Raw genomic sequence first — 22,936 nt, forward strand, 5'->3', positions numbered from 1 at the left:
TGGCATCTGTGCCTTTTTGCATAAGCTCTAAGTGTTTTTTTCAGTTCTTTTGACCTAAGAGATTATTCAGAAACTTACATAGGTGAGTAGGGCAAAGACACCTTAATATGAGTTATGCAGTGTTAAGAAACTGGACATACAAATATATTGTTTATTTTTACATACATTTTAAAACATACTTTAAATACAATAATTACTGTATTAAATATTTGAATTTAGAAGATGTTTGATGATTACATTGTTTTCCTTGGACATTTATATAAAATTATTTTTATTATTAACATTTTCATTATTTTAAAATACTGGACCTACAAGTTTCAGCATTTTTGTCTCGGGATCAATGTAAAGGTTTTCCTTTTGGATCTTGTACTTCAACAGCCTGACAAACGGGTTATACAGCATAGTAGTAATATCTGTAAAATGCTGTAAGAAACCCTTGTAATCAAGGAGGCCTACTTAATGTTTTGAAAAAGACTCTGTTTCAGCAGCTCATGAGAGCACAGGACAGACCTACTAACTTTAAGCAGTATTTTATTTCAAATTTGATTAGATACTATGTTTAAAATATCCTCTTTCTCTGAACTATTCCAGATGTCCACCTGGCTGCAGTTTCAATTCTATCTGCCACTGTATTTTCAATTTATACTGACCAGAAAACTAATCTGATCTTTTCCACATTTTGTAAAAGATTTGTGTAATCCACATTCGGATATTGACTTTTCTCAGCCAGGCTGAGCTACACAACCTGGGTTGATAAGCCTGTGCTCATGCCCACTAACAGACCTTGGTCTTTCATCTCATGCAAACAAGTTCAGCGTTTTAGATACACCTGTGATTGTCATCACTCTCAGTAGGAGTATAAAACTCCAGGAATTTCCCATATAGCTCCTGGAGGAATCCACACAATATTGATGTTTTCTTTCTTAACTCATTTACCCTCATAAAAAAAACAGTCTCCCTTTTGGCCCATTAACTTGCCAAAATAGTTTCTGCCCAGACAAGAAATGCAATCCGTTATTTCAGTGATGCAATAGTACTTTTTACAAAAAAAGTATTTCACAGAAAAAGTTTCTTGGAGCACAGTACAAGTCAGAGCAGCAAACAATTCCTTTCCTCACACCTCCTACCCAGACAAGTAGTCTTTCTTGATCATGCTGGAAATACCTCCTTTAACTGGCATTCCCACTTCAAAATGGCTCCCATCTCTGAATATTTGTGGCATTTCTGTATCTTTCTGTGACATACAAAGAATTTCTGTCAGATTCTGAGAAAAAACTGGTATGTCTCCATAATGCAGTCAGAGAGCACACCTTTTTCATAAGGATTTTTTGTTGAGAAGGTGTTTGCTACACTGGGGGCATGAGGGTGGGATTTTCACTACTACTAAACAAGCAGGGTTTCCTCATCCAGCCTAAGCCAAATGTTTACTCATCTGCTGGGTTAAGCAATGGCTTGTGGCTCAAAATATGTCCTTTATTAAAACAACCAGACAATAAAATAAAGAGAAGCTTGATTGTCTGAGAATGGTCTCACTTTAAATGTGTATCAAAGAAACATTGGTTTTACACCCAAAACTCTAAAATAATCTCCAGTTAAATAAGCCTGTAGCATCCCTCTATATCAGTGAAATCAAGGGAGCTTGGATTGTGCTATATGAAGAAACAATCTAAGGAGAGTTAAATGAAACAAAACCAATTCAACCTAAAATTTCAAAATCAATTAATCATTTCCAAAGCTCCTTAGTCTAGGTTGATATTAGTAAAATGAACTGTATTATGGAAAGTTTTTAAGTGATAGAATTCCACCACATTTTACCTTAAAATAAATGTCCCCTGCATGGTTTTGTCCCAAGCCAACAAGAATTATCACAGACAATTTCAGGACATGGTTCAGAATTTAATACAGACCAATGCAGTTTAGCAATAGGTTGTTTGAATGTGGCTACTCCATACTGCAAATAACATGGACATAAGCCATTTTGGGCCAACTGACTCAACAAACAATCCCAAGCATTTTTTAATTTACTGGTATAAATATAACCTCAAAAGGCATATACAGCATTAAGTCCACTACTACAATGTGCTTCATTATTGAAAATGCAAAGCTAGACATCTTGGAAGAATGGCTCTTCACTCAAACCAATAGCCTGTTAGAGCATTCCTGACATTGTTTCAGTTGACACTTAAAACCCCCCTCAAGAGGCTACACAGTTAATCTCTCAGACATTGCTGAGAAATCCTGTGAAAGAGACATAGCTTATTCTTGCTAAAATATCTGCTTGCAAAGAGCTATTGAAAAACTGAGGCTTTATTCCTGCTAGTGTGAAGCCCCAATGCTGTTCTCTAACAGTATCATTAACAGATTCAATGCTCCAACAGCAGAATTTTGATTACTTTTATCTAGTTAGGAGGTAGGAAAAATCCATCACTACTTCCTAAACTAAATCCAGCAAGTTGATAAATTGAAAGAAAAAACCTGCAAACTGAAGAAATCTGATGAAAATGCTGGTATCAACAGTATAGAAAAAGAGCTGACAGTCTGATAGGGTCATCTTCAGAAAATTGTTGTACTTACACAACAACAATGTTCTGTAAGTGAATTACAGTGAATTATCTAAGTAGCTCCACATATTTCAGAAAAATCTATGGTAATACACACATGGGTCTTCAGTGTTTACTCAGATTTCTATTAGCTTACCCCATTCTTCCATAGGCTTTGCTGTACTTTGGATCTATTGCTATGGCACTCTCACAGTCCTTTATTGCTTCTCTGAAGTTGTTGAGTTTACTTTGAGCAGCAGCCCTAAGAGAAAGATGGTAAGGAAATGAAGCTTTGTCAAAAAAAAACCCAACCAACCAAAAAATACACAAAAACCCAAAACCAAACCAAACGAAACCCAAAACAACCAAACGCCAAGCCTAGATATTCACATGTTTGTGACTTATTCAACCTTACTGACTTTTCATTCACTATTTTGGCTATGCTTAACTTTCTTCAATGAAGTAGGAGAAGCAGATGTTATAACATGTACCTAAGTGCATTGCTGGACTATGGTTTTGGAGAACATGCACTCACCTCTGAGGACACAAAGGACAAATAATTCTAAGAAACTGTCTAAGATCTAGCATATGACTATGCACAGAATAAACCATAAAACCTATTACAAGAAATGAAACTGTCAAGTAGTAGTTATATAAAATCACTGTTAAGGAGAAATATTTTATATAATTGGTGTTTTCCAGAAGTATTGTTTTACAGCCATTCAAAGGAATGATGTGATTTTTCCCTGATCAGGATTTTATAATCCATCTCAAGCTTGTAGGTAAATCACAGTAACATTTCTCAGTAACCTCTGCATTACTAAATTACAGTTACATCTCTATATTGGAGAAATACTAAATGTTGCAGATATCAATACAATAAGATTAAAGACATAACCAAATTAAAAAGGACACATTAAATGAAATGAATGTGACACAATTAAAATGAAACCCACTAATAATAAAAGCTTCACCATTTTGACACGTTTTAAGCCACTCTCGTTTATTTTCCCGAGTTAAAAAATATAGTGGAAATTACAATATTTTCATTGCATAAAGAATATATCTTTGTTATTAAGAATCCTTTGTCCTGTGATTAGCTCAAAATTGCATGGGTTTTTCTGACTTTGATTAAAATGTCTTCTGAATGGGACTACTTATCTGTTTTGGGCTGTTAAGCAGTTGTCCAACTCCACAGATGCCCGTGAAGATTTACAAATAAAAGCTGGGGGCAATGCTTGTTCTCACATGTGTTTGAACAGAAAACATTTTTCCATGTTCACAAGAAGGCCAGTTAAAATTCTGAGGGCATATCAACCCATTCTTTTTTGCACTGCTATGGATAAAAAGCAATCCTACTAAATGCAGCATGTCCCCATGGCTCCCTAACAAACTTAAGAATAAGGTATATACTTATTGAAATACTCTATCATCCACAAAACTCCAAGCAAGTCCAGTTTTCTTTTAAATACATACAATGCTGTACATACTGACATCAAGATTCATTTTGGTTCTCACAAATGTGGTATCTGATGATGCAACTCAAAAATTATTTCTGCTCTTGCTTATTAAAACTTTAACATTTAAGCCCCTACTGAGGAAACTTCCAGTGAATTTAGGAAGATTTGAATCTGGTCTGATATTTCTGTTTTATACGTAAAGTGACTCATGTGATCAGTTTTCACAAAGAATATAGATGATTTACACTTTTGAACAGCCATCCTAAATATGTAAAATGTTAGCAAACTGCATAATTTCATTTCTCTTTAAACTTGCCGTTAAATACTGAATATTTCATTTGTATTTATCAAAAACTAAACTCTGGAGCAATGGATGCAGAACTTCAAAAATAGTATAATCCAGTGGGTACAGTGCCACAAGGCTAGACTGACAGCACTTAAGTTAATATATTCTATATCCTTAAATTAATAATGGAGGCACTCTAGAGGTGGGCTCACTCCAGTAGGGCCTGGAGTTGGGACTGCCTTTGCTCTCTGGCTGCTCTTCCAAGCAGTGTTCCACAAGAGCAGACAGCTGTGACTAGGTTAACATGCCCTTCAAAGCTTACCTGCTGCCAAATCACTATGTCTTCTTCATTCATGATGGTAAAGAACAGATTAGATAAGAAAACTGTAACGGCAGCATTGTTATTTTTCAATGGGTCATGCATGAAAATACTATTTAGAAAATGCTTGCAATCTCCAAAATGGTATTCCTGCATTGATGATTTTTTTGCCAGAGGTAGCTAGTACTAGAAGACAGAGAGAGCAGCTGAGTCACTAGAACACCAGAGAAAAAGGCTTTCACTACTCTCAGCAGGCTAGAAATCACAGCCTATGTTATGATTTAATATAGACAACCTGACACACACAATACCTTATCTGAAGAGTTGTAAGTAATTTAAAAGCCCATTTTAACTGATACAGATATGCTGAATGAGCTCACTTTCACTCTAATTTTACAAATCTAACAATAGATTTCTAAATAGTGAGGTTTCTACCCTTTGACCTGCTTCACAATTTATTTTTAAAATAATATTAACAAAGTTCAGGAATGAAAGGTGTGTATCACTTTGGGTTTACCTGTTGCAGTAATAGACTGCATTGTTTGGATCCAGTTCTATAGCCCTAGTGTAACAATCCACTGCAGCACCATAATTCTCTTCCTTCATATGATTATTACCTGAAATGAATTATAAAAAGCTCTTAAGTAATTAGATGAGACAGCTCTGTATGAAAGAAAGAGAGCAGATGTTTCTGCTACCTTTTAGCATCTACAGAAGTGAGTTATGATTGCACTTTTTTGAGATACATTCTTTTAAAGAGAAATGTCATGGCATAATGCAAATAAAAATATCCACTATGTCTGTGAAGTTTATTATGTGCATTGCTGTACAACACAGAAACCTTCCTTTTTTCATCTTGGTATTTCAGACTTTCCAGCTAGTTTCTGCTGTTAAGGAAAGATCACTTCACTGAGAAGTGTCATTGTAATTGCAGTTCCACTCTAGTAAACTATCTTTGCAAGCCCAATATGCTGTGTTAAATTTTTAATCTCATTTTCTTGTCCACACAACTTGCTACTGACTATCTAAATAACACCAAAAAATCAAACAAAACTAAAGCTAAGCACGTAAGCCCCATTTTTGTGACAATAAATAATTAACTCATTAAGATAATGAAAAGTATGTATAGCATAAGCAATCTAAAAGGATTCAGAAGTAAAATTTCTCACCAAGGAAGCTTAAAACTTTTACTTTGTAACAAAGTTTCACATTTCATATATTTTCAGTCCAGTGGGCAAAACCCCAGAAACATTTATGTAACTTCTTTATGGACAGAAAATTCTGGACTAAAGTCTTTCAAAGCAAAAGACACCTTACACATTCTTTTGTCCCCAGCACAAAGCAATCCTGGTAGTTTCTCCCTTTCCTGATGCACAGTAGTAAAAAACCCTAGTTTACTGCCTAAACTTGTCTGTGGTTCTGCTACAATGAATTTTTGGCCAGCTAGATGCTACAGAAGCCTTGATTCCCTAGAAATGTCAAGAAATGATCAGGGAAAATATATACTTCCACTGACTTCTTGTATTTTGGCCAAATATTTAAACCTTCTCCTAAAACAAACAAGTCCAGGGGTAGGTCAATAAATTACTACTGATGTAGGTAACTGCGTAAGCAACAGTTTATCTCTGAGAGAAAGCAAGACTGTGGAGCAAGTCCTCAGTGCTGGCACTAACTGTAGCAACTGTACTTGCCTTTATTTGTGAACACAAAGAGCTTAGTGAACAAAACCAGATTTAAGTAACAAAGTATCATCAAAGTAGTACAAAATCACTCTGATACTGCTATACTAGAGTGTAATTATAGTAAATGCTCCCTTACAGTGAGAACTCTAACTCAACTGTACTTGCATGTATACCTTCAAAATACATGCAGAATGTAACAATATCTTTCTTGTTTCTAGAGACCCACGGTTTAGGCAGCTTTCCTTTGTTCTATGGTAAAGATCTGTACACTAAATTATGTTGTCAGACAAAAAAGCCTAGTAAGTCAGCTGCACTCAGCAAGATTGCAGCAGTTAGTGTTCCTTTAAAACAAAAATGCCATCAATGTCTATCAGCATTAGAATTTCTGATACTGGTCTGAATATGACCCAGTGTACAAGGCTAAGTTGGAGATAGTATCAGTGCATGCCCTTCTTATTATCTTTCTCTCCAGCTGCAACCTTGCTACAGGAAAACAGAAAAACAGCAAGATCTACTAATTCTGCTGAGATAAGGAAAAACAACTGTATTATTCTATTTTAATGTCATACAAAATCCTTAAGACAAAAAAATTACACAAATGGTTATACTTTTGAATGTATGTCCTCTATACTGTAAATACTACCGATTGTTATAATTATGCTGTGGTATAAAACACAGATCTTACAATCAGGCCACCATTGCACTACACAAACCAGCACATAATCTGTGCTCTTACACATCTTACACTAAGCTGAAGTGTCAAATTATATACAAGGTCAGGCATCTAAAGTCAAGTATTAAGTAGTCTGAAGTGTATATTACTTCCTGGTTACCAAGAAAGAAAATTCAGCTCCCTGATTTTATTTTGCCATTCATTAGTGAAAATCTACTAAGATTAGAGCTGGTTTGAAACCAGAGGAGCAGGCTGGTGGCCACAAAGGTGAGGAAAGTTGTTCCATTGGTGAGGGGATACAGATAGAAATGAGGAGATCACAGTTATAGAATTATAATATTGTAGAAGATAGACATCAAGTAGACTTCTCCAAGTTATCTAATTAAATTCCTAACTCAGACTAGAAAATACTCATAACTGAAAAGCATGATAGCAGTCATAGATAATATGTGTGTTTACATGTGTAGGATCAAAACAGCAGAGAAACAAGGACACTTATTATGGGAAATTACCAGAGGCATTTCAAGCAGTTCAAAAACTGCTTACTAATGCCCCTGACAGATGACGCTCTAAATGGTCCTTTGTTACCAAGTTTAGACCTTTCCAGTTTTTTTCAGTGGAAGCTGGAAAAAACTGTGGAATTACTTTGGTAAAACCACACAAAGACTAACACATAGCACACACTAATTCCATTTCCTCAGTCTATTTCACAGTCCCTTGTGGACTGAAAGACAGCAAGACTGAAGTCATAGATTTAGAAGAGCTAACACCCACACCTGCAAAGTGCTGACTATTCCTAGGGTTCAAAAACCATACTGAGACCAAGAGGTATTCTTCACTTTCCATGGGTTGGCAGTAACAACAAAACAAAAAGCCAGCAGGCGCAGCAGGTAGGTTACAACTGGCTAACATTTTCACTTGTGACCTAACCATGTTTGAGCTCTCATTCTCAGAGTTAAAAAGCCAATGAGCAACTCCAGCAATTAGGAAAACTTATTTCAGAGCCAGTAATGGACTGCATTTATGACTACAGATGGCCAGTTTTAAGGTAAGAGAGACATTGAATTCATTTTGAGAAACAGTAGGCCTTCTTCCACATTATTACAGAAATTTTGAGAGGATTATATCTGCCTTGCAATTAGACATTTACTTGTTTTTCCTATAAAACTCAGCTACCTGAAAATTGAACAGGTCATAAACAATGTGATTCATAAAGCATCAATCCATAACAAGTCATAACTATTATCAGTACTACATGCTTTTTATAATTTCCCTCCCCTTCTTTTTGAGGGGAAATAATATAGATTCCTTCTTGGGCGGCTGCTTTTCCTCACAAAACAGCAATAACAGCTGCCAGAGGGAAAATAAACAACTGGCTTGTCTACAATTTTTATAAAGTAGACAAATAATTACACATATGTGAAATATAAGCCCTGGTAAGTTCACAAGAATTTTTCCACTGGCTTCTGTTGGGTCAGATTTTACCAATGTTTGCCATCACATACCATTTCAGTAAGAAACACAAACAGCCAAACAATAGCTCTTCATTTTTTAAAGCTTCTGCTACTATATTTCCAACTTTACATGTTATCCATTAGATTTTAAGCAACCTCCAGAGCCAGGAAGAGAATAAACATTATTTCCTTTGCTCCTGGATGGAAAAAATCACCTAGCCCTCTTATGACATAGCAGTCACCAGAGAATAAGCTAGAGATTTTCTGTGGGGTGTATGGTACCCAGCTGCTATATTATCACTGCCTGCAATAAGGCAAAAACATTTTAAGAGCATAAGGCAATTTATTTCTGTTTTTCTTACAGACCTTCATCCTTCAGTTGGTCAGCCTTTACAACGCCTTCTGGTAAAGAACGTGAGAGAGGCAGCACATCATTCTGTATGGAAAAAATACCAAGATTTTTTCCTTTAATATATATGCCCTGATTTTATCAAAAACTTTCAGAAAGGAGTGAGAAACATCAGCAAACTACAAATGACCTTAGGCACATCAGGCATTTATCTCTGGGAATTGCAAAATGCTTAAATTAAGAATAAAAAACTTCAAGTGAGAATAAGGCATCCACTCTTTAGTAATTTTCTATATGGAATTTTCCTTGTCTAGCTGAAATTAATTCCTCCCACTGCCCCCAAAGATTCATGTTGTGCTAGCTTTTATGGAAATGTAGGGTTTTTCATATTTTCCTTAAGTTTTCACATCATTTTGACCTATAAAGAACTTTAATATTGTTGAATTCATATACAATATGGAACCTTAGCACATACTGGCAGAGTAACTCTAAAATCTAAATTAAATTCTTACCTTTTGAATAGAATTTGTGAACATTTCTATCAAATGCTGTGACGATGCAAGATGAGTATCTTCCAGGGTAATCTTAAACACAGTCTCCAGACACTGAATTGCAACTTACAGGAAAAAAAATTAATAACATAGGTCACCAGTTTCTCAATATAAGCATAATTTCACTGATTTATTTATAAAGCTGTGACTCACTTCCTTATTCAACTAGTAAAAGCAGCTCCTTGGAACATAAAAAAAAATAAAGAGAGGTTACCTGATCACCACAGAATGAGCTTGCTGAAAATGATCTAAGATATACACAATCCACATATAGTTTGGCCATTATATTTAAATCAATTTTAAATTCAATTTTAATTCAGTCTTTTAAAGTTGTTTTTTTTTAAATATAAAAATATAGTGATTTAAGAAGAGCACCACAACTCATAATATGACTAGAAATGTCAGTGTCACACATCCCACCTCAAAGCACACAACTGGCTACAGATATTTGTGTGCCATAACAACTGGAAGAAAATGGCTCATCTTTACTATATAGAATAAAGGCAAGATACTTATTAGTCTTTTTTTTTTTTTAGAAAAAAGTATATTTATTTGAAGATACTCTATTAATCAAAGGCTGCATTAATCACAAAACTTTGTCCTATAAAAATATATCTGCAATATCCTTTCACGTGTTCTTTGTGTAAGGATTAGCCTGCAATAATGTAAATACACTCAGATTAAACCTAAAAATGTAGAGTCATATCCCTAGGTGAAGTTTTAAATATGTTCATATTTTTAGACTAAAGAAGATCAGTGGCAATTACTATACACCATTCTGTCTAGATACATACATACACATACACAATTAAACTGTGGCAAATGATATAATTATTTTACCTACAATCTTAAGATTGTAGTAGAATTTTTTTATTAACATGTATCATCTAAATGTTTTAGACTGAAAATTGAGGAGGAACAAAGAAGAGTCTTTGTAAAGTCTAGCTTGAACGGAAAAATGGGTGTTTTAACAATATTATGGACAACCAGGAGTACCTGAATTCAAATTAAGTATTAACGTACCCTCAATCCAATGTTAACATAAAAAATATAATTTGAATTATGTTTTGCTTTACAATGAGACTGAACACCGATTGAAAATTAAAAAAGTAAATGTGAATGTTAACAACTATAAGGCCAGTTTTTATCTTCTATGTCACAGCTGGCAGGAAGGGGTCGGGAGGGAGGGGGAAGAGGTTTGTAAAACAGATAGTAAAACCTGGAAGATGTAATTTTTTTAGAAAAGTATACAATAGAAATTTCTTACAAACAGTATGGCATGACACAAAGTTGAAGTTAATAGCAGGTAACAATTGAATACACTGCTAAATATGCATTATACAAGTTGCTTCTATAATCTAGAAATCAATTGACCAGGTCCTAAATTACCCAGTAAGAGCACTCAGGGATTCAGGTTAAACTCATTTGTCTCCTGCTATGTGAAAAACTTAATTCTTGTAAACACAGATTATGCTGAATTTTGAAACATTTATAAACCTTTAATAGTACTTTTTATTACCAGGCTGATTATAAAATCAGCGAAATAAGACATATAATTTTTCCTTATATGACTTAATAGGAAGCCACATGCAATAGTTTCCTACTAATTTTCCCTGCCAGCATCTTTTTACTGCAAGGCACTCCCTTTTCTGCATATCTCTCCTCATTTGTAATTTTGCATAAATTTAAATACAACCACATCCCTTATCTTTCTCAAGGCATCAAATCTGTGACACCAAATCTCTATGATATAGAGGAGTTTCACAAAATGCAGCAGTGCACATTATGTGTAAACAAAATTACTCTGACTATGGTATTATTACTACTCAGCATTTTAATGAAATAATTAGTTGGTGCTGTGAATTCCCATATTTTTCCTTTAAGTGGAAAATGGAATTTATAATCCTTCTATCTCTCATATATAGTATATGTGATATATATAGATGTAATAAAATTAGGACCTCTTATAGGATGAATCAATAGATTAGATTAACCACTGGCTAAATGCAAGCCAACAACAGAAACCCACATAGCAGGAAACATTGCTAAACACAAACATTTTCAAATCAGAAAATATAGTAAGTTGTGACAAGGTCCGTAACTGCCTGGTTTTAACACTACACAAAAACACAACTCCAGTAAAGTCAAGGGAGTGGAAACTTGGTTTTTGCCTGAAAAGTTTCTCAGGAGGCCAGACTGCCAGCACCTTGCTATCCCATTTATCCAAGCAAGGCACTATCAAATTCTGCAAGCTTGATATTATCAGGGAAAAGACTTGATGCACCATATGAGCTGATCACCTAAGATTTTTCCTATGTCTGATATCAAAGGCCAAAGTTATCTGTTCTCCCAGTTAGGTCTACCATCATCCACCTAGGTGGTGGCTCAAGCTTGAAGTGACCACCTTGCAAACCACTTCCCTGCTGAACAGCTGGGGCTCACACAAACATCCACTGTCTGACAATACCAGCACTGGGCTATGCTGGAACCCAGTGCCACAAAGCTCCAGGACATCTGCTGTCCAAACACAAGCAACACGAAGGACAACACAGCCGGCATCACAGCCAATGTGCAGGCTGAATAATGAGCATTAATTGGGCTGCTGAGGCCCACTCAGTACTTGCTGTCACCTTGCTTCATCTTACCCATAACCTTACCCATGTCAAGTATTACATGCATCCACTGCCTTCCTGTTCTGGAAACACTGCCCTACAGAAAATAGTTGTGGCATATCAATCATAGAAGTAAGAAGAAAATCACAGCCTTGGGTATGTTTTAGAGAGTTTTCGCTTTAATCCCACAGAAATAGGTGCTATAGAAAAGAAGAAAGCAAGGGAGAGTGACAGAGAGGAAAAAAAAAACCTCCACCTTGTAAAAAGGAAAGAGAAATAACTGCAATTTAAACACAGTCTGAAATATAACTTGGAAGAAGGGAAGTTTCTGGCTCATACAAAAGAGTTGAGCAGTAAGCACCGGTGATCTGTATCACTGCTGTAAGATGCTAGGGGAATATATTTCTCTGGTCTACCTTCCAATTACTCTGCTTTCTCAAAATAAGGTCTTTTTATTCATCAAGCAAGTACAAAATTCCTAAAGGAAATTCACACTCTCGTTGACATGTCTATATAATTCAAACATGCAGTATGCAGGTTATCGTTGAGTATGAATACATCCTAGGCTTGTATTTTATAAAGGCTCAATTTTTTTTGTGATGTTCTATCTCTTTTTTTGTTGTTTTATGGGAATTGAGAACTGTTTGAATTACTTCTTGGCACAGTCACTTAATCATACAGTGTTTTGTCTTTTCACAGACACCAAGTAGGTACATAACGTACCAACAAAAACTATCACTCAATTCTTTTCATCCCTTATGTCTCCACCTAACATTAAATACTTCAGTGAGTAAGACTTGGCTATTGCTACTGTACATAGACTAAAGATATTTTGCACTGCTAAAATGAGTCTATTTTTCAGAATGCCTGCCTCTTATCCTCTAACACATAGCATATGGTACCATGCTTATGGCAGAGCACAAATCTAAAAATAGGATTTCAGATCTATATTAAAATGGTAAATTTTGCCTTGGCTTTTAAGCACAACTGAGGTTTTGTAATATCTTTTATTTAGAAAACTGAATCTTAAAATTTATTCTTTCATAAACACATTGGCTAAGGCTCCTCTAAGACATGTTATCAGGTAAATTTTCAACCATAAACCAATTGTTGCCAGCTTCATTACAAAAGCAAAAGTAAATCTCTTTACCTCTATTATATATGACTTCCAAAAACATTGTTTTCTTTCATCAGATGAACATCAACATAATCTGACACACATTAAATTTGTTGATGGCTGCTGCTTTTCAAATGTACAAAATGCTCCAGATTCTGATGTAAAACCAAATCTTTTAACTTTTATTCCTTTGGGACTATGCTTTGAATATAATGACACAAAGCTTTCTTTCTTGTTTACTTTGGAGAACAACTAGACTGGACAACCAGTAGATAATAGAAAGAAGCACACTCCAGGTTTATATTTTAATTGATGCCTCTGAAAAGCAGGATTTGCTTTGCATCTCAGCAAAGTCTCTCCATGCCTAAGATTTTACAGAACTCAGTGATCAACTGCACTGCTGGTCCTAGACTTCTCTCCAAATTCCTCCTCTGCCTGATGGACACAACTGAAGACTGCTTGAAACAGTACAGAGATCTTTTTAAAAGATGCTATGAAAAACTTACTGCAGTGTTAAGACTTAAGACTTCTCTCAGTGCCACATTTTGATACCACCTGACATGAAGTCTCCAGTAATTAGGGAAAAGGAATAACAGCAGTATGAAGGAGAACATCAAATACTACAAGGTTACAAAGACCTAATGAGCATCTGTCAATAAAGAAATACAGAGACTGTATCTACAGATCGATGAACTTGGGTGTATAGTAAAGCTATACCATACTGAAAATATCTACTACACATACTCTTTGGAGCCAGTACTCAAGTGAAAAAGAAAAGCAAAGCATTTATCTTATTTTCTTAGGCTTTTTCCTCACAAACATAGAATCCTTGAAAGTAGGAAACATTCTACGAAATGTTTCCAATAAACAATACCAAACAAATCAAAACAAATATACCACAACCAATAAACCAAAAGAAATGCAGTATTTGTTTTACTTCCTCTGCAACCAGCAGAGCTACTAACAGAAATGAAATGAAGAAAGAAAGCAAACACAAAAGAGAGAAAGAAGCAGCAGAAATTTGCGGTATACATACACAAGTCATTACCACTGTCTGCATTATAGCACTGCTTAACTCAGAATCATAGAATTGCTCAGACTGGGAAAGACCTCTGCAACTGATGGGACTTAAAGTGCCTGTTGCTCAAATTAAGGCACTACACATTTGTAGCTTTATAATACTTTATAAATGAGAGATGTCTTACAATTAATAATCTCAGAAACATTAGGATCACAATCTTATTTGCATATAATATTTGGTGGCAGTTTCATTTACGTAATTTCAGTTACTTTCTGTGATATTATGCATAAAGGAATTTAACATTTGTGCAGGCATTCTATACATACACACACACATATATATGTATGTATACATATTAAAAAAAATACATGAAAGCACATTTGTTGCTTACCTTCCAAGCTTTCTTGTTCATCTGGAGTGAAAGTATCCATCTGACTCTGTTCTCTCAAGAAATGGATGACTGCATAAACCAAGCGCTTGACTGATGACATGTTGAAATTGTTTTCTGTTATGTCTTAAAAACAATAGAATCTCTTATTTTAGAAAATTAATCCCTCCAGTATTCCAACCTCCTAGTAACCTCAGTAAGAAGTACACACAATACATAAAATCTAATCCTTCACCAGAAAGCCCAATAACACGATGTGTTGAAAAAAGTGATGAATTTGCATGGATTAGGGAAAACTGCTACAATAATGTAGTCTAACTATCAGCAGAAAAGCACGTATTTCCTCCAGTTCATTCCTGGAAGAAAAGTACACAAAGGCTAAAATAACTTAGGAACTTATTTTTCATTTATAGGTTTCTTTTAATGGTTTGCACTTTATTTACATATACACTTGCAAGTAGGAGCACATGCTGAAGTCAAAACCAATAAAAAGCCACTGTGATAAATATGTCATAAAAAAACACACTTCAGTAGAAGTTGTTTTATGATATGACTTGGTGTTACCCTTTGATAAAAGATGTTCTATGGTGTGACATGCACAATGTTATCCTTCATTGTAAGATGTTCTATGGTGTGACACAGTGTTATCCTTTCATAAAGGTGTTCTCTGGTGCAACATGCTATTATCCTTTAATAAAAGGTGTTCTATGGTGTGACATGGTGTTATCCTTTCATAAAAGGTGTTCTCTGGTGTGACACACTGTTATCCTTTAATAAAAGGTGTTCTATGGTGTGGCATGGTATTATCCTTTCATAAAAGGTGTTCGATGGTGTGACACGCTATTATCCTTTCATAAAAGGTGTTCTGTGGTGATACATGGTGTTATCCTTTCATAAAAGGTGTTCTATGGTGTGACATGGTGCTCTGAGCAGTTTATTGTCACTTTGGACAAAGAAATGGAACACTGTGACCTCAGTGCATACTTGTGATTAGGGACACTACTGGCTCAGTCTGATTTCCATTCAGCATCATCTGGGAGTTATATAATGTGGAGGACAATTTTAGTCACAACTTTTCAAGTTATTTTTCCTTAAACCATTTTGATTTAAAAGGGCACAATCTTATCCAAGCAAAAGCAGGTTTAAAATGGAGCTTTAATAAATGGTAAGATCAGGACCTGCTCTTGGTACCTTATTTTCTTTCTACCACCCGCGACCAAACCGGTGTGTCGGCCAAACCCACACCAGGCAAATCCCGTCGGGGAGATGGGGAAAGCCGGGAAGACCACCGGCCAGGGATGCACAGACGCGAGCATTGGGGCCCCCGTCCGCCCCTCAGGGGGGACAGCGCGGGTCCCACCGGCCGGGCCGCGCTCCCTCCCGGTCGCTCCCAGGCTCGGGTCCGCTCGCCCGGGCCCCAAGGACAACTCCGCACCACCCGCGGCGCGGGCCCCTCCCGACCCCGCACGGACCGCGGCCGCACCGCCCGGGCCCGACCCGCCCCACCGGCCCCGAGGTCCACGGACCGGGGGCTGCACGGAGGCGGCTCCCAGCCTTCCCACGCCCGAGGAGCTGCGCTCGCCGAGGAGACGGGCATCGCCCTTACCGTGCGAGATGCGGCGAGTCCGCGCTGCCTCCGGCTGCGAGACACCGGGGACGCGGGGGCGTGAGGCGGCGGCGGAAGCGGATGCGCAGGACCGCGGCGGAGCGGGCTGAACACTGCGCCCGCGGGCGGCGGGAGGCTGGTGAGAGGGCGGCGCGGCAGCGGGCGCGGAAGCAAAGTCGCCTCTTCTTCCTCCTCTCCTGCCTCCTCCTCTTCTCTGCAGCCTGTCCTTCCTCCTCCGGTTTTTTCTCCTCCTTCTTTTCTCCTCCTCCTGCTCGGCCGCCGCCGCCCCCCGCGCCGCCCCCCATGCTGTCGCTGTGCGCGGGCGCGGCTCGCAGGTAGGCGCGCAGGGCCGGCGGCGGTGCCGCGGGAGCCCGGACGGGAGCGGTGTCCGGTGCGGGGGTGGGTGTGTGAGGGCGGGGGTGGGTGTGTGAGGGCGGGGGGGCGGCAGAGCAGGGGCCGCACGGCCCGACTGGAAGCCGGGGGAGCCCGGAGCCGTCCGCGGCTGGCAGGAGGTTCTCGGTCCTCGCTCGGGGAGCTGGGCCTGAGCCCCGGGCTGAGGGGGAGCTGCCGCGCTCCGAGGGGCCAGGCGGATAGTGCGGCAGGAAACCTGACTGCCTGTGGGTTTTATTGCCTCAGCTCCTGGAGCGATTCCCGCAGCCCGCCCTCCCTGCCGGGGGCTCCGTTGTGCACGGCTTCCAGGTGGGCAGCATGGGCAAGGCGAGGTCTCCTCTTTGCACTGAGTCAGAATCACTGCAAGAGAAATCGGACAGAACACAATGGATTGAGGGATACGGCTGTAACAGCGGGGCTCTGCAGCAGGGTGTACGTGAAGCAAACCGGCAGTGTGCTCATAGTAGCTTTATGAAAAGGTGTGTCACTACTACACGTTGTAGGACAGGTGAAACAGGTAACAGTGTAATGTCAAAAGGTTTTAAAATAGGGGAATACTATTTTCTCCATAATGAACACTAGCTCTAAACGGACCCCAGAAAACCGGTATGAAAGAAGGCTTGTAGTCAGTTCTAGGCGGACTAGACAAATAGACATAATTGCTTTTATTTTGGCCTCTCTAAAGGACTGCATTTGATAGGAAGCACTGAAATAGTATGAGGGTGCATTGTGGTAAAGAGAATAGAGCTGAATTTCAGCATGAAATGGAAAAGATGGTTGCCTCACATGTTCTTTTGAGAAATGATAGTCATGTGCTTACTGCACAAAGTGTACAGTTTTGTCCTATTTCACAGCCTTTGTTCATTTCAAATTAGGATTGAGCAGTATTAGCAGATAAAAAATAAGAATCAGAATATTTTCGTAAGGCTCCTGCTGCTGTTGAAAATTAAGTGATTTATTTTCCAGTGCTAATTAAAGTGCATATCTATTTTCTTTTCCTAATTTACATTTACATTCCTTTTTTTGTGCAATCATTTTCACTCTTCTCCTCGTCGACTATCTTTGTCTTACAAGAAGGGTTTTAAAATTTTCTTTATATAAAAAGGTTTATCTTTGGTTGCAGTTTGCATTTGGACAATGAAGGTACCTCCTTCTTAAGTAAAATCAGTAAAATGGGGAATGGTTGCTGCACTTCATTAATTGTGATTTTTTTTTTTCTCAAGTCATCATTTCAATGTGCCCACATAATTGTATCATGAAACACAGTATTCTTGAGTGTGTCATAGTGACCTCTTAACTTTCAAAAGTTAAGGAGCTCGTCACAGAAATCTTGAATGGGTTCTGTCCCAGCTTCTATTTTTCCTGAGGGCATCTTAACATGAGATAAAAATGACCATTCTTAGCAAGTGTCAAGTATTATGCCTTACATTAAATAATAGGATGTTAGGGTTTTATTCTTTTGGTTAAAATAGGCAGCCTTGCAGAAGGAGGCTTTCTCCAATTTTTTTCCCATTCAGATTCAAAAGATTTTAAAATGTAGATTTAATGCAATAAAATACATGGGGAAAAACTGGCTACATAATTAAGCATAGACGTCTGTTTACTTTATGAGGATATTCTTATATATGAAAAAAATAAAAGAAGACACACTGATTTGAATAATTTTAATGTTCTAAAAAAATTTCTTGGATTCCTGAATTCTGGGGTGTTTCTTTGAAAATATTCAAAATCGGGTTTTGAGTATGAAATCCATGTACATGACTGAGACAGGTACCAACATACTGTACTATACACAGGTATCAATATAATGAAAGAAAGTGGAAGGAAACTCTGAACACTATCATTTCTCTTGCTGAGAAAGAAAACCAGCAAGAAACTGAGGCTGGGAAAAGGCAGAAGAAGGAATGACACTGAAGGACAAAGAAATGGGAAGAACTTCCATAGTAATTTTCCTATTTCATACTTAGAACAATAATATATCTGTTTCATTCATTGAAGTATCAGGTCCAACACCTCAAAAATGGCAAAGCCCAAACAAGACATTTAGAACATTTTTGCTTTTCCCTATATTCTGTGGACTGCATAAACTCACCTGCGTATTGCAGCAGCAATTTTTCCTGTGGTTAAAAGCACCAGCTACCACCTTTCTAACCACAGCAGACTCCTGATGGACAGTTTGTCTATTAGATTGAATTTGCAGAACAAAATTATTTCCTGGATTGGGTGAGACAAAGCTGTTGAGCTAGCAAGCATTTGTGGACTTTATTTGACCCATGGAGCACTAGTTAGACCATGCTAAACAATGTTGTTAATGTATTTTGAGGACACACCTGTTCTCTCATTCTTTCTATAAAGCAAGAAATGCCTGTCTTGGAAAGATTTCTTTAGAGTAGTTTGGGTTAGTTCAAAAGTCTAACCATTGTTCAGCAGGAGTCAGGATGAGGTACCTTAGAAAACATGTAAGATAATATGTACATCTAGTATTATCTTTTCAGAACCGTCTAGGAATTAGGGACTTGTAGCAAAAAACTGTTTCTTTTATATGATCTTGTATAAAAATCTGTTCAGTGATAACTTTTAATATTGAAACTGTCTCCTAAAACTTTTGCTGGTTATGTTGAAATTTACAGTTTAAAAATTGATCTTTGTTCATTCTCTCCATCCTCTTCATGATCGTTTAGATCCTTGAAGTACTTCCTTGGTTGTGCTTTATTCTGTGATTTTTTTTTTCCATTCCAAAGAATCCCAGTCTAGTTAGTATTTGTACTTTGAGTGGAGTCCATTGCTTGCTGCAGCTGATTGTTTCTGAGTCTGTTATTTCTAATTCATCATGACTTGGTAGAACAGAAAAAGGTTTTGGCAAGTGGGAGAACAGAAGACAAGAGAGTTTAACTGTTCAGACAATCAGAAATGCATGTAGTATAATGAATTTCTATGTTTTGTTCTATTCCACCTCTACTAAATCCTATAATTTCTTTCTTTGCAGCTGCTTCTTTGTTGATGTTTCTGTTGAAATGTTTTGTCTCCAGAATGATTAGATGTCTCACAACTCCTCCTGTGTATGTAAAGTCAGAAGTGTGTGACATTTATTAAGACTGAAATTCACTTTGTTAGTGGTTTTAAACTTTTCTGTGTTGTGACATTATTTTTCATCTCTTTGTGGCTGCCTTTTATACGCTGCATTGTCATGAGGAAATATTCATTAGTAAATTTTGTGACTTCATTCAGCTTTTTGCAGGTGATGTATAAAGACGTGAAAGAATACAGAAACCTACATGGAACCCTGCAGGATTCCACAGGTCACATAGTTCCATTCAGAAAAATAAGCAGCCATTTTTAACAGCAGCCTAATTTTTAAAACCATTTGCCTGCAAGAGGATCTACATTCTCAGCCCACAACAACATAGTTCTGTGGAAATAAAATAGATTATATTAACTGAACTATAGATTTTTGAGTCTGAATTTTTCTCTGTGGAGGAGACTTCTTTTCAGTGAATGTTATCTGTGCTTAGATTAGAGAAGGTGAGTTGAGGATGGTAATGATTTTACTTGTTTCTGAGCAAGATATTACTGGACACTTGTGTTTTTAATACCATCTCTAACAGTCACTTTTTATTTCTTCAGTGAAAAATTAAATAAGCAAAGTTCTTTGCCATATTAATTGTGGTGGAACAATATTTCACATAACCTTTAACCAGCCTGCAAAGCACAGTGTTCCTAAATCATTTTTCACTCAAAAGCCAGAGAAGAAAGCAGACTTCATTTCCTTTCCTAATTTGTGGTGTTGATCAGGCTGTTTGGGATTTTGCAAGCACTAAAATGAACGTGGCATGTTCATAATACACTGTCTTCCCAAGGAGATGGGAAGACTGATTTAAGGTGGTAAACAAGTAAGGCAGCATAGGTCATCATCCCTATGAAGACACAGCATTTTCCAACTAACTAGTGATGGCAAGGGAACATTTCTCATTGCTTTGACTCTATGAGACAAGATTAGTGAGAAGTCAAAGCATATTTCCATGGAAGAGGCTGAGCTGATTAGCACTGGGTATCAAGAGAAAGTGTTTACAAACTCCCAGTATTTTTCTCTGTCCTGCAGTACCAGCTCTTTTTCAGATAGAGTCAACAAGCTGTTTCCCATGCATTAGCTGATTGCATTCAACTACTGAGCTATCCTGGGAGTGTGTTGTTTGCACTAAACAGCCTGCACTTGCTGTTTATGGCTATCATGATGGAAATATGATATGTGCTTATGCAGCAGCACCTGAGAGAACTGTAGGACCTTAAAAGCAATTTTTTCCCACTGTGTTTCCACAGTTCACCTGATAGTAGAGCCAAACAATAAGACAACCTCAATTAATGCCTTGTGCTTCAGACTCAGTATAGTACAATTACTGTCTACATGCAAGTGTTGTTGAGAATATTCTTTCATGAGATCCTGCAAGCAAGTAACTTTGGTGGAGGTTTGCTGTGACACGCAATGGGTACAATTCACAAAGTGCTGTGAAACCTAAATTAGTGGTACTAGTAATTTATGGTTTGGGTTTTGGGGCATGTTGGGGTTTTTGTGTTTGGTTCATTGGTTGTTTGGTCTTGTTCTGTTTTTTTCCCTAAAACCATGGATACCATAATTTTAGAGATCAGACATTGCAGAAACCATACCCTAGCATTTCTGAGTGTTCCACTGCAGTCTACTGTGTGGAAATCACCTCCTTACATGAAAGCAAATCAGACCAGTTTCCAAATTCCTTTCGTTTAAAGACTGTTAGAGGAAAAGGGGAGAAGAAATAATTAAGTTACACTTTGAGTACACTGGTTTAGTTCCTACTTAAGGTCTGGGCCTCTTGTTAGCTGCCATGGAGCACCTTTTCAGTTAATTTTCTGATGTTAATTCTATTGGAAAACCAGTAAATATTTGTGGTCAGATAGTAAGGTCATGAGTACTGAGGGTAATGAATGTATCAATAAAAGTTTTTAAATGTTTGCATGACTTGTAGGTTTTTTTGACTTGCTAATTACACTGGAAGACCTAAAAGTATAGTTAATGTTGACTGTACAGTGAACTCAGTTGCAGAGAATTTCTTTCTTCTGAAAGATGTGATAAAATTAAGGTTTAGTGTCAGAAGCTGCTAGATTTTCTGTTTCTTCAAATGCAGCTTTAAAAATCAGTTTCTAATGGCAGTTATGGAACTTTAAATTAGGAAGTACTAGACATGCTATCCTTTTGCTACAGTAAGATATGTCTGTGCCAAACACAGTTATGACACAGAGCCAAATACTTTTCCAAAGAAAATGGCCCAGGAATTCAAGGCATGTATTTACTGTTCCGTATACTGTTAAGAGCCAAACAGATGAGAGGACTGAGAAGGGAAATGGAAAAAGGACTTCATGTGTGTTTGTCTGGCAGGAAGAAATGATATATTGAAGGGTTATAGTTTCATTCCTTTGGCTTAGCTGAAATAATGTTGCCCTGTGATTAACTCTGAGCCGTTTAACTCTGCTGTTTCTTCTTGGACTTTTTTTTCCATTCTTGTTTTACCTTGTACTACCCAGTTCTCTTGTTTTGGTTAATTTTGTCATTGCTTTACTATTACATACACAGTCAGTTCTTGTCTAAAGTTGTGCATCAAAACTGAAAGTAACATGAAAGTATATTTTAAGTTCAAGCAAAAACTAAGGATCTCTAAATAATATATTTTAGCCTGTTAAATTTTTTATAAAGCCCATCCTGTGAAACAGACCAATGGTAATGTATATTTTATTAGATGCTGCTGAATTGAGATTTGGTTTTGAAATCCTTTTTAACTTAATTTAATTTTTTTTTAAATTCCATTTCACGTGAGGCTTGACTGTTAAAAACTTTACTTAAACTGTGCCTGTCTGCTGTCATTTGTATATATTTGGTAGCACTTGACTCTGAATTCCAGGGAAATGCTGAGGTATGAGATGTTACTCAAGTATCAAATAACTTGTCCTGAGGCAAACTGTCAGTTTTTATATTGCCTTAGTAAGGTGTGTCTAGTTTTTGTTTTGTTTTTCATTTGGGTGAGGCCACTAGGTGGAGTCAGAACATTGAGCCCCTGTGGGTACTGATTTGCAGGTATCTAGTAGGTACAGTCTTCAGATACACGGTGCTGCTTTCCAGTGTGCAACTGCTTCTCCTGCAGCGTGGAAGACCAGGAAGTGTTGTTTAGCTAAGATATGCTGTTTCAAAAAATAGAAAGACCAAAATTTCTCTTGAATTTGAAATCCAGCATTTTTCATACTGTATGTTACTGATTGAAATAGTTGTTCATTATATTAGTTGTGATTTGCAAATCTGCTCTTACTTATATTCGTAAGAATGTCCTCTGAAGATCCAGCAAGAAAGACTTAATTGTATTTATTTGTATTAGAGTATTTAAGAACTGGATGACTAAATCATCTGAATTTGCTCTGTCTCTCACACACACACAGCCCTCTGTCTTTCTTTTTAAAATTTTGGCTCT

At 37.3% G+C, this 22,936-nt stretch overlaps 2 protein-coding genes across 11 annotated transcripts in view; one reads left to right on the top strand and one right to left on the bottom strand.

Moving 5' to 3' along the window:
* SGTB (small glutamine rich tetratricopeptide repeat co-chaperone beta) overlaps positions 1-16,259 on the bottom strand; it is a 24,035-nt gene extending 7,776 nt beyond the window's left edge. The window contains exons 1-6 of one of the 2 annotated variants that reach the window (XM_064405393.1): positions 16,059-16,259; positions 14,456-14,569; positions 9,276-9,379; positions 8,781-8,850; positions 5,123-5,222; positions 2,698-2,802 (exon numbers count right to left, since the gene is read on the bottom strand). In XM_064405393.1, the coding sequence (XP_064261463.1) occupies positions 2,698-2,802; positions 5,123-5,222; positions 8,781-8,850; positions 9,276-9,379; positions 14,456-14,555 (479 nt within the window). In that variant the 5' untranslated portion in view covers positions 14,556-14,569; positions 16,059-16,259. Of the gene's footprint in view, positions 1-2,697; positions 2,803-5,122; positions 5,223-8,780; positions 8,851-9,275; positions 9,380-14,455; positions 14,579-15,016; positions 15,171-16,058 lie in introns of those variants that run through there. The other variant, XM_064405392.1, reaches the window with a different exon arrangement.
* NLN (neurolysin) overlaps positions 15,381-22,936 on the top strand; it is a 37,625-nt gene continuing 30,069 nt past the window's right edge. The window contains exons 1-2 of one of the 9 annotated variants that reach the window (XM_064405371.1): positions 19,435-19,507; positions 19,687-19,970. Coding sequence is in view for 4 of the 9 variants with exons in the window: in XM_064405368.1 (XP_064261438.1) it covers positions 15,615-16,393 (779 nt within the window). In the remaining 5 variants the exon portion in view is untranslated. The other 8 variants (XM_064405372.1, XM_064405368.1, XM_064405373.1 and 5 more) reach the window with 8 other exon arrangements.

The sequence above is a fragment of the Passer domesticus genome, chromosome Z (genome assembly GCF_036417665.1).
Source record: "Passer domesticus isolate bPasDom1 chromosome Z, bPasDom1.hap1, whole genome shotgun sequence".
Classification (NCBI taxonomy): Eukaryota; Metazoa; Chordata; class Aves; order Passeriformes; family Passeridae; genus Passer; species Passer domesticus.